At 45.8% G+C, this 15,406-nt stretch overlaps 1 protein-coding gene across 2 annotated transcripts in view; it reads left to right on the top strand.

Annotated features, from left to right (window-relative positions):
- Positions 1 to 15,406, top strand: part of COL5A1 (collagen type V alpha 1 chain) — a 192,261-nt gene that overhangs the window by 29,720 nt on the left and 147,135 nt on the right. For both annotated transcript variants that reach the window (XM_088664730.1, XM_088664731.1), the window contains exon 2: positions 14,191 to 14,358. In XM_088664730.1, coding sequence (XP_088520856.1) covers positions 14,191 to 14,358 — 168 coding nt within the window. The remainder of the gene's footprint in view (positions 1 to 14,190; positions 14,359 to 15,406) is intronic.

Here is a 15,406-nt window from a genome sequence, read left to right as displayed (position 1 = left end):
CTTTGAAATTTGCCTGTCTCTGATTTTTGCAATGCAGTTCTCCATTCATTCATTCATTTGATTTCTATACTTTCCTTCAGGGTGGTTCACAGAATAAAATGCAGGATAAAAACAAGTAAATAAATAGAACAGCAAAACAACACACACACCCCGGTAATGTGTACAAAATTGCATATCCTTATGTAAAGTGTTCATTAAAATGCATATGATACCGAAAATAACACTTCACGTGCCTGTACCTTCCCCCCCCCTTCCCGCTCCTGGCACTGTTCTAGGATCAGCATGGACTGCCCACACATTTTCAACTTTGGGCACACATCACTCCTAGCCTTCCCTCCAGGAAACACAGATCCCACTACTGACACCAATGTTACAAAAGCTGGGTGCCTGCCCCTCTCTCTATCCTGAGCAGTGGCAAGAGCCCATGAGGTCCCGGGCTCGCACCCAGGGTCCATGTCCCTTTGGAGAATGGAAGACACGGTGTGGAGACTGTCATGCTTTGAGAACTATGGTTTATTCACCTGCTTACACCTTCGGTTTGCATGGGGGGGGAGTCCAGATGTTACTGCATACACATTTCCAGAGTCTGCATTGCAGGCAACCTTTAGGCTGCCTCCCTCCAAGATGGATCTCAGCTCTTTCCCCCCATTCTTCTTCTTTTTCCTGTCCCCTCAAACACTCCCCCCTTTGGTAACCTTTCAAACCCCTCTCTGTTCACACCTGGCCGGGGGGGGGATTTCTCTTGCATTGGCAACCACCCACAATGGGCTCTCTAGTGTTGCTGCCTTAATGACCCTAGCTTGGCCAATTTACCCAGGAATTCCTCTGCAGCTTACGGGTATATTTCTCCCTTCCCACCCCAAGTAATCACAATCCTAGAATTTATTAATTTACAGGGTTTACCCTAAATTTATAACAATTTATTTATTTATTTATACCCCACATTTTTTTCCCTGACAGGACTCAGGTGTGCTATTTTAGGCAATCTTGCTTTGCAATTATGTGTATATTAGAGGAAATTGCATTTTTAAAATGTCCTTGGAGAAATGTGCAGCAAAATAATTTATACAAATATTTCTATGGCTCTGTAAATCAATCAATCAATTAGAGTGGTTTACAACAATTATATTTAAACACACACATAAAGAAAGCTGAAATTGGAAATCAGCTAACTATTATGGACAGATGTATTCTTAATAGTTTTATGAATTCTCATGAGGCTTAAAAATAATAATCTCAAACTGGTGTTGAAATGCGGAGAACTGAACTGAAAAAAAAAAGAAATGGGGAGAAATGGAAATTGACAAATTCACTGCTCCCCAACTCTGTGTATAGGGACGCGGGTGACGCTGTGGGTTAAACCACAGAGCCTAGGGCTTGCCGATCAGAAGGTCGGCGGTTCGAATCCCCACGATGGGGTGAGCTCCCGTTGCTCGATCCCTGCTCCTGCCAACCTAGCAGTTCGAAAGCATGTCAAAGTCCAAGTAGATAAATAGGTACCACTCTGTTGGGAAGGCGTTTCTGTGTGCTGCTCTGGTTCGCCAGAAGCAGCTTAGTCATGCTGGCCACATGACCTAGAAGCTGTACGCCGGCTCCCTCGGCCAATAGAGCGAGATGAGCGCCGCAACCCCAGAGTTGGTCACGACTGGACCCTAATGGTCAGGGGTCCCTTTACCTTTAACTCTGAGTATAGCTAATAGTAGCTCTCTCTCTCTCTCTCTCTCTCTCTCTCTCTCTCTCTCTCTCTCTCTCTCTCTCTGTGTGTGTGTGTCCTAACTATATCTCCACATATTTCCCTATCTTGTCTACCTCCCTATCTCAGCCATTCTGGCTGCAATTTTTCAGCCTCCTGGATCACAGCATCTTCTTACCATATAATGCACAGTTCTTGTTGTAGCTGAGTGGAACAAAGCCGGCAGGCAGTTGAGGAATTTGGAGGGGGGGGCTTCGCAATCGTGGTTATGAGGCCATTCCAAAGGTGAAATTCTTGTAGAAAGTCCCCCATCTCCTCTCTGGCTTAGCAATGGAGCGTTTTTGTGCTGTGGAATGTGGCAGTTTTCCCAGAATGACTCAGCAAGCAGGGATCTCCCAGATGGCCCCTCCAATGGTTGGTCTCTTTCAGCCACTCCATGTGACACTAAACCTCTCTCCTCTCCTCCCCACCCCTAAACCTTGCAACTGAGCATTTGCACAAAATCCAGGGAGCGCTGCCTGAGCTGGTTGCCAGTGAACTCGCTTACATTTGTTTATATTTATTTATTGGTTTTATATCATCACATTGGTAAGCCCAAGGCACAACTAAATTAAAAAAGACATTTCACGGAATCACAGAGTTGGAAGGGACCATGAAGATGATCTAGTCCAAATGCCTGCAGTGCAGGAATCTTTCACCAACAGCGGGGCTCAAACCCACAAACCTGAGATTAAGCGTTTCATGTTCTACCAACTGAGCTATCCCACTTGGCAAAAACATCTGGAAACTGAATGAACGAGCAGTAATACAGCAAGTGCAATTCATTGTAAGCAAGTGTAAAGTGATGCATGCTAGGGCAAAAAAAACAACAACCTTAAATCTCATGTCTACTCTTGTGGGGTCTGAATTGACAGGAGTGAGTCCAGGAGTGAGTCCTTGGGGTTGTAGGAAATATTTACTCCTTCATTCAATGGACATCCAATGAACAGAGGTTGGATGGCCATCTATCAGGGATTCTTTAGCTGTGATTGCTGCATTGGTGGAGAGCTGGACTAGATGACTCTAGGGGGATCCCTTCAGCTCTACAATTCTGTGGTTCTATACCATCACATAACAGCAATGGGCCCAATCTTTGTGGTGACAGCCTGGAAGTGGTCATAGTAAAGACATTCTGCCCTGCTGGATTGTGGAGGACACAGCTTCTCATTCACCATGGAGCTGCCATCCACAGACCCTGAGTGACAACCTTAGTCAGTGTTTTATTACTCCAGAAAACGTAGATGACAAAGTGTCAGAGAGAGAGAGAGAGAGAGAGAGAGAGAGAGAGAGAGAGAGAGAGAGAGAGAGAGGACACATTTCTTAACATGTCACCAACTGCGGCAAACTTAAAAATAATAATAATAATAGGGAAACTCCATATCCAGATTTAATGAATTAACTGAATTAATGAATTAGCCAACATTCAAAAAACAAAAAACAAAAAAACCAGGAAACACTTAAAACAAACAACCCCAACCCCAATTGCTTGGGATTTGTTTAATCTGAAGACATCTTGACATTTTACCTTGGAAAGACAGCCCCTGCCACATTCCATAATTGTGATTGCTGGATTGGAGTAATATCCATTGAATTCCTTGTTCATGAAACACAGGTACAAAGTTACCCGATTTGCACCTCTTGTATTAAGGCCGCAGATGGTAATTCTTCTGTGTACCAAATCGAATATATGAAAGAACACATATTAAAATGTTTTGGGGGGAGGTGCGAAATGCTTTCAAATATGTGTTTCCTGTTTTTGTAAAAGTTTTTTTTAAAGAAATAATTTGCAGATCAATGCAGAAATGGATTACAATGGAATTATTGATAGAACTGTAGAGTTGGAAGGGATCCCAAGGGTCATCTAGTCCAACCCCTTACAAATGCAGGAGTCACAGCAGGCGACCATCCAAACACCCAAGGTAATAAAATCATAGAACTGAAGAGTTGAAAGGGACCCCGAGGATAGTCCAACCCCCTGTCCACCAGCTAGTCTGCTCCACTGTTGATAAAAAGGGGAAGCTCCATGAAATGGAACTAGACATAGCTGTAGGAAAAACCTTAGCTTCCTGAAAAATCTCCTGTTTATACTTAAAACCAAACTCAAGTGGCTAGCACTCATGTTTACAAAGATGACTACTTGATTGTTGGGGGATGCAGGTCCTAACTGCCAACTAAATTAGAATAAACCATGCCTATGTGGTTAATTTCCATGGCATGCCTGGAATTTTACTCATTTAATCCAAAATTTTGCACAGTTTAGCTAAATAGCAAACAGATTCCTTTGGCCTCAGTGCCTGGCTGCTAAGATGCCACTTTGCCAGAAGGCAATACAATGGGTATATGTTAGAGCTGTGTCAAAAATTTATCCTGGGCTTTTCCTCTTTCACAGAAGCCTCTTTCACAGAATTGCAGAGCTGGAAGGGACCATGAGAGTCATCTAGTCCAACCCCCTGCAATGCAGGGACCTTTTGCCCAACATGGGGCTTCAAACGCTCCATCAATTGATGAAAAATGCTGCCTTCAACAATGGGGAGAGGGGAAAAATGCAGTGAAATTCTCATGGGTAGGGTTCAGGATTTTTGTGGTGCTTACTTTTGAAGTGACTGAGTAGTGTTTGTGAGTGTCTTTTATTTCTGCCTGCAAATCCAGACTCCCTTGGAAAGTGTTGGACTCGCCTTCATTGAGATTCCTGCATTGCAGGGGGTTGGACTAGAATACTTCAGCATCTCTTCCAACTGCAATTATATGATTCTATGGCTGAATGTGAATTTGAACCCTGGTCTAGCAGTCCCCTACACTCCGAGCACTACACGACTCTGGCTGTCATCCTTCCTCCTTCCTTTTACAACCTGCTGAGCTGAACATGGTTTAACTGGACAAATAGCTGAAAAGGGGGATTTGATTCCACAGGAGATCTTGGCTTCAGCAGTGCTGGCAAGCGATGGCTTGCTATACCAAAACAGTGAGGGAGCTTTTGGGGCAGAGAGGCCATTGCAAAATCTGTGGTGCATTGTGCCAGGTTTTGATATTGAAATTCTAGCCTGTGGTTTGTTTGGGCTGGTTGAGAGCCATGCTTAAACGCGCGCGCGCGCGCACACACACACACACACACACACACACACGAAATAGAAGTGCACATCCCTCCTCCACAGCTGGTTCTAGCCAATGGTTGAATGGTTTCCTCCAGGTGCCTTGGACTATAACAGGGTCCCCAAACTACGGCCCCCGGGCCGGATGCGGCCCAATTGGCCTCCCAATCCGGCCCACGACGACCCCCGCCGCCCGCTGTCGCCGCCCGCTCTTACAGCGCGCGACGATCTTCAAAATCGGCAAAAAATCGCCGAAAATCCTTTGTGCGCATGCGTATGGGCCTCTCCCGACCCAGAAGAGGTCATTTCCGATGCACTTCCGGGTCGGGGGAGGCCCATACGCATGCGCACAAGCGATTTTCGGCGATTTTTTTCTGACTGTGTGCGTGTGCGCATGCGCACGGGCACGCACTCCCCCGCCCTCCGGCCTGAAGCCCGGTAAGTCTGGGGACCCCTGGACTATAACGTACATCAGCTCCAGCCAGTATATCTGCCTGGAAATCGCCAGGTTGAGGGGAAGGCTCTGCTACATGCCTTGTGTGTATGCAGCCAGGTTGAGCTCTGTCACATGTCATGAGCTGGCATTATGAGGAGGGAAGCTGTATGTTATTGCCCTGCTCTGACATACCAGTTCAATAGCAGTTGTTAGAGGGAGAGGAGGGGTGCTTTTGTGCTTGGGTCCTGCTTGCGGCATTCCCATTGGTTGGTCATTGTGAGGACAGGATGCTAGACTAGGTTGGCATTGGCCTTGGCCAGCAGGCCCTTCCTATTTCCTTATGCTCTGTAATTTAGGCACTTGGGGCTGCATCGAAAAAGGCCCTGTCAAGCATAGATTCTAGCTGGAAGATTCAGGACAGATAAAAAGAAAGCCCTTCTTCATGCAGTTAAACTATGGAATTTGCACCCACAGGATAGCCACCAACTTGGTTGGCTTTAAAAGAGGATTGGACAAATTCATGGAAGAAAAGGCTATCAATGGCTGCTAGCCATGCCAGCTGTGTTCTGCCTCCATGGTTGAAAGCAGCTGTGCTCCTGAATACCCAGAGCTTAGGGCGATGAAACAATTGCTGAGATGGCTAGAACGCCGGTGGCAGAAAACTTACTCTGAATCTGACCGGACATGGGTTAGAGCTCAACATCGAGCCTACCAAGTGGCGATAGCGGCGGCGAAGAGGACCTTCTTCACCACCTCTATTGCATATCAGAAAACAGCAGCAGGAGACACTTTCAGGTGGTTCGCAATCTAACAGAACCACCTGCGTCATCGGGGCCTGGTAGGGACCCCAAGATCTCCTGCAATGATTTTGCAAAGATTTTTGCAGATAAAGTCGTTCAGATTCGGAAAGAGGTAGACTCCACCGTGGGAGCAGGGCCGGGGCAGGAGAGTGCTAGAGTCCTGTCTAGTCAAGTTGCATGGGATCAATTCCAATCTGTTACCTCTGAGGATGTGGACAGTGTGCTTGGACGAGTGAAACCCACCTGTATCCTTGATCCTTGCCCATCTTGGCTCATAAAAGCGAGCTTAGAAGAGCTGGGCAGTGCGATCTGCAGGGTGGTGAATGCCTCTGTGAGGGAGCCTTCCAGACACGCTGAAAGAGGCATTTATTAAACCACTTCTAAAAAAAACAACTTTGGACCCGGCCAATATGGCCAACAAATGCCCAGTCTCAGATCTTCCATTCTTGGGCAAGGTGATTGAGTGGGTGGTTGCGGAACAACTCCAGGCACGCCTGGAGAATGCAGACCATTTGGATCCCTTCCAATCGGGATTCAGGCCTCATCATGGGACTGAAACTGCCTTGGTCGCACTGGTCAGTGATCTCCGGCGGGCTAGGGACAAAGGTGAGAGCTGTTTCCTAGTTCTGGGTATCTCAGCTGCCTTTGATACCATCGACCACAACATCCTTCTGGACTGTCTAGACGGGCTGGGAGCTGGGGGCGCTGTTATACAGTGGTTCTGCTCCTTCCTCCTGGGCCATGTCCAGAAAGTGGTGGTGGGGGATGAGTGTTCAGACTCCTGGGCTCTCACTTGTGGGGTGCCTCAGGGTTCCGTCCTCTCCCCCATGCTTTTTTAACATGTATATGAAGCTGCTGGGAGAGGAGATTAGGAGGTTTGGGCTGGGTGTTCATCAGTATCTCTTTTAAATCAGAACCAGTAAAGGCGGTGAATGTCCTGTGTGAGTGCTTGAAGGTGGTTGGAGGATGGATGGCGGCTAACAGATTGAGTGATGTTGGGAAAGATTGAGGGCACTAGGAGAAGGGGACGACAGAGGACAAGATGGTTGGACAGTGTTCTCGAAGCTACAAACATGAGTTTGACCAAACTGCGGGAGGCAGTGCAAGACAGGAGTGCCTGGCGTGCTATGGTTCATGGGTTCACGAAGAGTCGGACATGACTAAACGACTTAACAACAACAACAGATTGAGAAGAATCCTGACAAGACAGAAGTACTGTTTTGGGGGGACAGGGGGTGGGCGGATGTGGAGGACTCCCTGGTCCTGAATGGGGTAACTGTGCCCCTGGGAGTCATTTTGGAATCACAGCTGTCCATGGAGGTGCAGGTCAATTCTGTGTCTAGGGCAGCTGTCTACCAGCTCCATCTGGTACGCAGCCTGAGACCCTACCTGCCCACAGACTGTCTCGCCAGAATGGTGCATGTTCTAGTTATCTCCCACTTGGGGCTACCACTTGGGGGTGACCCGGAAACTACAACTAATCCAAAATGCGGCAGCTAGACTGGTGACTGGGAGTGGTCGCCGAGACCTGAAAAAACCTACATTTGCTCCCAATATGTTTCCGAGCACAATTCAAGGTGTAGGTGTTGACCTTTAAAGCCATAAACGGCCTCAGCCCAGTATACCTGAAGGAGCGTATCCATCCCCATCGTTCAGCCCAGACACTGTGGTTCAGCTCTGAGGGCCTTCTGGCGATTCCCTCAATGCGAGAAGTGAGGTTACAGGGAACCAGGCGGAGGGGCTTCTCTGTAGTGGCACCCTCCCCGTGGAACACCCTCCCATCAGATTTCATGGAAATAAACAACCACCTGACTTTTAGAAGACATCTGAAGGCAGCCCTGTTTAGGCAAGTTTTTAATGTGTTAATGTGGGGAAACCCAGCCAGATGGGCAGGGTATTAATAAAAAATAAATAAATAAATAAATAAATAAATAAATAATAGATAAATAGATAGATAGATATACAAATTGATGGAAAGAACAGGAGGGGAGAGTGCTCAAGTGCTCAAATCCTGTTCACAATTTCCCCACAAGTTGACCACTGTGAGAAGAGGATGCTGGACTAGATGGGCCTCTGTCCTGATCCTGCAGGCTCTTCTTATGGCTGGTTGGACCAGTGGCCTGATCCAGTAGGCTCTGCTTATGTTCTTATGAAAACCTATCCAGGCCGGTGCCACTCTAATCTGAGAGGGAAGGGCATTACACCACTGGGACACCAGCATCAAGAAGACCCTCATGTGTGGCTGTGTCGCAAATGCTCAGTAAATGCTACATGGATAAGGGGGTCTCTCTGCACAAATGTACCACCTCAGCAGGTGTCTGTGGGAGCAAATGATCCACCATATACTTAATATTCATATCCAACTAAGTTCTACTCAGAGTAGACCCAGTGACATTAATGGATCCAAATTAGTCACCATCTGTTAATTTCAGTGGGGCTATATATGTCAGAGCAAGCACCCTGAACTTGGCTCAGTAGCAAATTGGCAGCCAACCCAGCTGCTCCTTCACCGTCATTAATATGCTCCTGGCAAGCTCTCCTGATTAAGAGCCTAGCTGCCACATTCTGTGCTGGGTGCAGCTCCAAAAGGCAGCCCCATGTGCAGTGCATCACGTAAAGCCTCCCCTGGCACAGCCTGTTTAATCACACCCTACGAGCCTTTGCATTAGGAAGGTGCCACCTTCAAGGGTGGATTTAGGAGGGAAACCAAGTGGCATCCATAGAAAAGGAAAGTTGCTTTTGATCGGCGGTTGAGCAGAGGCATGTGCCATGGCAGACTTCCAACAAGATACCCACTTCTTCCTTCCTTTGTTCTTGTCTTTTCCTCAGGCATATTACAGCTAGTGATTAGCCAAATCATATTTTAGTCATTTCCCCTCTGGCAATGAAATTCATGCGCCTTCTTGTGTTAGCAGGCCACAGAGTAAACCTAGAGGAAAGAGGCAGGGAGGTCTCAATATTATGGAAGCCTGTTCCTGAGTCCCATTGAGACATAAGCACATAAGAAGAGCCTAATGGATCAGACCTTTGGTCCATCCAGTCTGGCGTCCTGTTCTTACAGTAGCCAACCAGGTGCCTGTTGGAAACCTGCAAGTAGGATTCGAGCACAAGAGCAAATTATCCCTACCTACCATTTCCAGCGACCCAGGTGGCGCTGTGGGTTAAACCACTGAGCCTAGGGCTTGCTGATCAGAAGGTCGATGGTTCAAATCCCTGTGATGGGGTGAGCTCCCGTTGCTTGGTCCCAGCTCCTGCCAACCTACCGGTAGCAGTTCGAAAGCACGTCAAAATGCAAGTAGATAAATAGGAACCGCTACAGCGGGAAGGTAAACAGCGTTTCCGTGTGCTGCTCTGGTTTGCCAGAAGCGGCTTTGTCATGCTGGCCACATGACCTGGAAGCTGTACGCCGGCTCCCTTGGCCAATAATGCGAGATGAGCGCGCAACCCCAGAGTTGGTCACGACTGGACCTAATGGTCAGGGGTCCCTTTACCTTTACCTTTACCATTTCCAGCAACTGGTATTCAGAAGCATTGGTGTCCTTTCCTCCATGAATTCGTCTAATCCTCTTTTAAAGTCATCCTAGTTGGGGGCCACCACTGCCTCCCACAGAAGGCAGCTCTGTAGTTTGACTATACAGTATGTTGTTCGAATATGTTCTTTCTTTTCTCTGTATTTAATCCTCCAGTATTCAGCTTCATTGGATGCCCACAAGTTCTTGTGTTTTGTGAGAGGGAGAGAAGCTTTTCTCTATCCATTTTCTCCATGCCATGCATCATTTTATAAACTTCTATCCTGCTGCCTCTTCCTTGCCTGATAGATAGATAATTTATTACGGTTGGAGACCAGCATATAAAACACACTTGGGGGTACAATCCCAGAAGGAACACAAACATTTAAAACATTGAACAACAGTAAATTTAAAATTTATAAATGTGATAAACATTTGAGAACTTTGAGAAAAACCCTCCACAGATAAATGACCCAGAATCACCCAAGGGACTGAGTTTGGGGATTTTCTTGACGAACTAGTTTGGATCGAGGGGTGGTCTGCACCTACAGATCTGTACACAGAATTTGGCGACCATCCAAGTCATCTTTTGATCATTGCCTAGCAGGAGAAAATTGAATTTTTGCTTTTCCGGGAGGTCGGCGAGCCTCACCAGCAAGGGATCAATGGTCTCACTACGTGCCTCTTCATAAAAGGGGCATCTGAAAAATAAGTGCTCTGGGCTTCCTATCTCCCCCAATGAACAGGCGCAAAGTCTCTGGGCATATGCAACTTTTTTAAAGGATCCTTCCAGGACCGGCGAGGGCAAAGCTGAGCTTCTGGCAAGAGTAAAAGCACTTCTTGCATTTTTGGATACTAGAAAGAAGAGATATGTTGCTGGTGCGGCTATATATTTCCAGTTTTATAGTCGGGACACCTTGAACAATTCTGTTGTCTCTCGGTATCTATGATTCTTTGCCTAACCATAGCTTTTGCTTGACTCAACCCCAGACTTAGAAGGGCTTGAAGGGCAAAACCCAGTTTCTGAAGGGTGTTCAGGACTGCTGTCTGCCAGCCCGACTGGAACCGGTCTCAGAGCATCAGTGGGGCTATTCCTCGGGGGAACAGATTCAATGACAGCCATTTGTAGATTCATGTTAGGCAGATATAAGCCTCCACTCTCATCACCCCCATTTCTAGTAGGAGAGCTCCAAGAAGTTTGGATTGAACTCTCTCAAGGGGGGAGAAAGCAGAGGAAGGCGGGCCCAGAAAGGATCCATAGAGAAGCTGTGCCAGTGTTTTGGCTTTGTATAATTTTAGAGCCATGGGGATGAAAGAGCCCCCCTTGGGCTCTGAAGATTTTAAGAATACAGTTTGCAGTTTTTTCCACAGAGCTCCCGATGGAGTTTATGTGAAGTTTGTTGGTTCCTGAAGACTGTACCACCATTCCTAGGTACTTATCATTTGTGACTTGTTCTAATTTATGGCCTTGAAGTTCCCAGCTTCTAAGATTTGGTTTTCCCCCAAAAGCGAGTATCTTGGTCTTTTGATAATTAATTTTGAGACATTCAATTTCACAATATGCTGTGAGCTTTCTTAGTGGCTCACTATCTTAGGGGTTCAAGATAGGATTACTGTTTCATCGGCATATAACTGAACCGAAATATGCCGATTTGCGAGCTTCGGGGGGGTGGGTGGAATTCTAAGTCATTGAGTGCAGATACTAAGTTGATTAAGTAAAAATTGAATAGTAGAGGGGCCAAACGGCACCCTTGTCTGACTCCCTTGAAGGTTTTAATGGGGTCTGTTAGGTGTCCTAGGCGGCTACACCTGACTCTGAGAGCCGTGTTTGCGTGCAGAGCCTAAATTAAGAACAGAAGCCGTCTATCTATAGTAGTACCTTGTAGTCCAGAGTCTGGCTCTGGAGACTGTATCGAAGACTGCTTTTAGATCTACGAAGGAGGTGTATAGTGAGGCCTGCCCTCCTGATTTGTATTTGTCAATGAGATGTTGAAGCTTTAGACAGTGGTCTATCGTGACCTACTGGATCTAAAGCCAGCTTGTTCTATTGCCAGGATGTCTTCATTCTCTAGCCATTCTGTAAACTTATTAAGAAGGTGCTTTGTTTATAGTTTACTAATCATGCTTAGTAAGCTAATCGGCCTATAATTCGCTGGGTCACTTCTGTTGCCCTTTTTATAGAATTATGGCTGCTCCCCATTCCCTTGGGATACGGCCAGTGTCATCTATGTAAGTAAAGATGCTGGCTAAGAAAGGTGCCCACCAATCCGCCTGTGCTTTTATCGTTTCTGGCGTAATGCCGTCTAGGCCTGGGGCTTTGGCTGTTTTCAAAACTAAAAATTCCTGAATGTTGCAGCTAGGGCTGGGCGATGTCTGGTTTTCAACCTAGTGTTATATCACCAATTAAACATCGTGATATAATTATCTATCACAAGGTCTGAAGTGAGGATGGAACTATGTAGAGGCATTGGCTGGCTTCGTGGTTTTTGCTGGTGCCTGCTCTTGTGATTTGCTGCCCCCTGCAGGAGCCAGCCGAGTAAACAGGGGCTGCAGGAATCAAGAGAAGCGTTGGCTGCCTTCACGGTTTTTTCCCACATTGTGATTTTTGCATAGAGGGCACACACACACACACACACACACACACACACACACACACACACACACCAGGATTCATGATTTATTGCGAGGTCAGAAAACATGAAACTGATTAAACTGGTTTCGGAGGATATATCAGGATATTGTCCACATCATAGATCAGCATATTTTTTTTTGGTTCCTTTTCTAATGATCCCAGACATGGAACCTCTAATTTTCACAACTGCTGCACACTCTCACTTACTGGGGTGATGGTGTTAACCACCCGTAGCCTACAGACCTGGCAGAGCATGGTGGAGGGCTCATAGTTGGTTCAGGGTTACTTCCGCAGGCGAGAACTTCAAATGTGTTAGTTGGGTTCTCCTGGCTGAAGGCACATCCTTCATGCCATCCTCTGGCTCAGGAGAGGATTCCCTTTCAGGACCTTGTAGAAACCACTCTCTCTGTTGGGAAAATGAACGGTCCATCTGCTGGGAGTGTTGTTGTTTTGAGCCATCAAATTCAAGCAGGCCAGTTGGCCATCCTTGCAACTATCTCACCTTCAAGTGACTTTCCCCATGGTATGTTGCAAGATGAATTTTGTAGTGATAGTGGAAGGTTTTTTTTGGGGGGGGTGCTTTTAATCTCACCTACTCTTTTTTCCTCAATCTCAGAAAGAAAACTCTGCATGGGCACTTAAATCTTCTTCCCTGGTTCAGTGGTATTGTTGTTTGCACTGACATGTTACATTGGTTGTGTATTCTTTTTGTAAACCACTTTGGGTGGGTTTTTGAAACATTATTTATTTATTTATATTTAATTTGTATAGCATCCTTCATCTAAGGAACACTGGGCAGTTTAAAATATAAAAACAGAAGAATATATAACATAGTTACAAACAAAACATTTCCTCCCCCACCCGCCGTTTAAAAGGCCATAGATTGTTTAATTAGCCCAATTTGGGAGAAATGGATGCATTTGAAGAAATGTAGTTTTTATGTAGGGGATAGTTTTTGTTTTAAGCACTTAAAAAAGAAAAGAAAACTGTTACAGAAAACTATATAGGGAATATAAAAAGAAAAGAGGGGACACTTTTCTTCTGTTGAATGGAAACAACTGAGGTTTGGGATATTTAATGCATTTAAAGGCCAGGGAAAGCTTACAACATATTGAGGTTCCTGAGGAAAAGTGTCAGTGAGAAGCAGAGTTTATTTTCCTCAGCGAAAATAAAGAAGTCACTTCACTATACTGTGTTAGCCCTGTTTACCTTGCTACTGAAATTTCCCTTGATCATTAGATTTGGGTTGTATCCAAAAGAGAATAAGAGGTGACATGATAGAGGTTTGTAAAATGATGCATGGCCTTGAGAAAGTGGACAGAGAAACATTTTTCTCCCCCTCTCATAACACTAGAAATTGTGTACATCCAATGATGCTGAATGTTGGAAGATTCGGGGCACACAAAAGCAAGTCCGTCTTCACACAGCGCAGAGTTAAACTATGGATCTTGTTCCCCCGGGGAGACAGTGATAGCCACCAACTTGGATGGCTTTAAAGAGGACTGGGCCAATTCATAGAGAAGAGGGCTATTGATGGCTACTAGATACAAGGGCTATGCTCTGCCTCTGCAGTCCAACGCAGCAGTGCTTCTGAATAAGAGCTGCTGAGAATGATGGCAGCACAGAGTGTTCTTGCACTCGGGTCCTGTTTGAGGATTTCCCACTGGGGCATCTGCATGGCCACTGTGAGAACAGGATGCTGCACTTGATGATCCAGGAGGGCTCTTCTTATGTTCATAATGTTGGTTCTACTCAAAGCAGAGGAACTGAAATGGATGGGCATGGCTAACTTAGGTCCATTTGATTTCAATGGGTCTACTCTTATTTGGATAAAACCTATTTGGATACAACCCTTTCTCTCTTTTCCTTGGAAATAAATTATTTGATGCTTTTGTTGCTGTTCTGTTTCATGCATGTGGTTGTGTGGAATAACCAAATGGCAATCTCTTTTCACCTTTTAATTCCGGTGCTTCTTCTTTCCCCCTCTTACAGCTGAACCTGCAGATCTCTTGAAGGTATTAGATTTTCACAACTTACCCGATGGCATATCGAAAACAACAGGTTTCTGCACAAGCAGGAGGTCTTCGAAAGGCGCAGATGTGGCATACCGTGTGACCAAGGATGCACAGCTGAGTGCCCCAACCAGGCAGCTCTACCCTGGTAAGACCTGTGTTTTTATTCTGAGGTTATACAGAGTTAGACCATGCATCCATCTACCTACTCTGACCAGAAGCAGCTCTTCAAAGTTTCAGACCGAAGGCATTCCTTGCCCTACCTGGAGATCATTCGGAATTGAACCCCAGACCTTCTGCAGGCACAGCAAATGTTCTGCCACTAAGCTACAGCTTCCCTTTAAGAAAGAAAGAAAACAAGATTCCAGTCTTCATGGTTCTGAGAAAAAGGAGCCTGAGGAAGCTGTTTTATTATCAAATAGAACTCTAGGAAGCAGAGAGGTTTTTAATCTATTGTTACTTTTAACTTTGAGGAATTTGAAAGCCTTTAAGACAATATATGTGTAAAAACTGTCTCGGTGGCTTCTCTCTGTGAGTTAGTGTTGCAATTCTTCAAAACAAAATGCTATAAGGGTTTTCCCACTCCCCATGTTTTGCCACGCTGGCAGTGGCTAATGCAACAGGATGCAAAGACCCTAAAACTACCAGCTTAGGAGAACAAAACCTTCTAATTATCTCAAAATATGCTATGAGGCAGAGGGCGCTTGGGTAGAGAGAGCTCTGTGGCTTTGTCTTCATCTTCCCATCTCGACACCCTTGATAGTCAAATCCCCCAACCTCCATTTCCCTTGGAGATGCTCTGCAATTACTTCTGTTGTCTTTCTTTTAGCATCCCATCATTTGCTTGCTTGTGAGCTAGTGTAACATCTAGTTATTGGGATGATGTGTGTTATTAAAGAAGAAAAGGGATGAATGGTTTCAGAAAGTCCTAGGCAGCTGGCCAACCGACACATCCAAGGTCTAAACAAGGCCCTTTTGCTTATTGATGGGTTTCGTATACAGGGCTTGACTTCATGGAATCATGGAATTGTAGACTTGGAAGATCCTCCAACAGGTCATCTAGTCCAACCCCCTGCAAGGCAGTAATCACAGCTAAAGAATCCCTGATGGGTGGTCACCCAATTGCTGTCAATCTGCTTTGCAAAGCTCCGCCCCAGAATATGCAAAAACTCAGAAGAGTTGAGGGACATCATAAT

Source organism: Zootoca vivipara, chromosome Z2, assembly GCF_965207765.1.
Source record: "Zootoca vivipara chromosome Z2, rZooViv2.hap1.1, whole genome shotgun sequence".
Lineage (NCBI taxonomy): Eukaryota > Metazoa > Chordata > Lepidosauria > Squamata > Lacertidae > Zootoca > Zootoca vivipara.
This window is presented reverse-complemented; position numbering and strand designations above follow the sequence as displayed.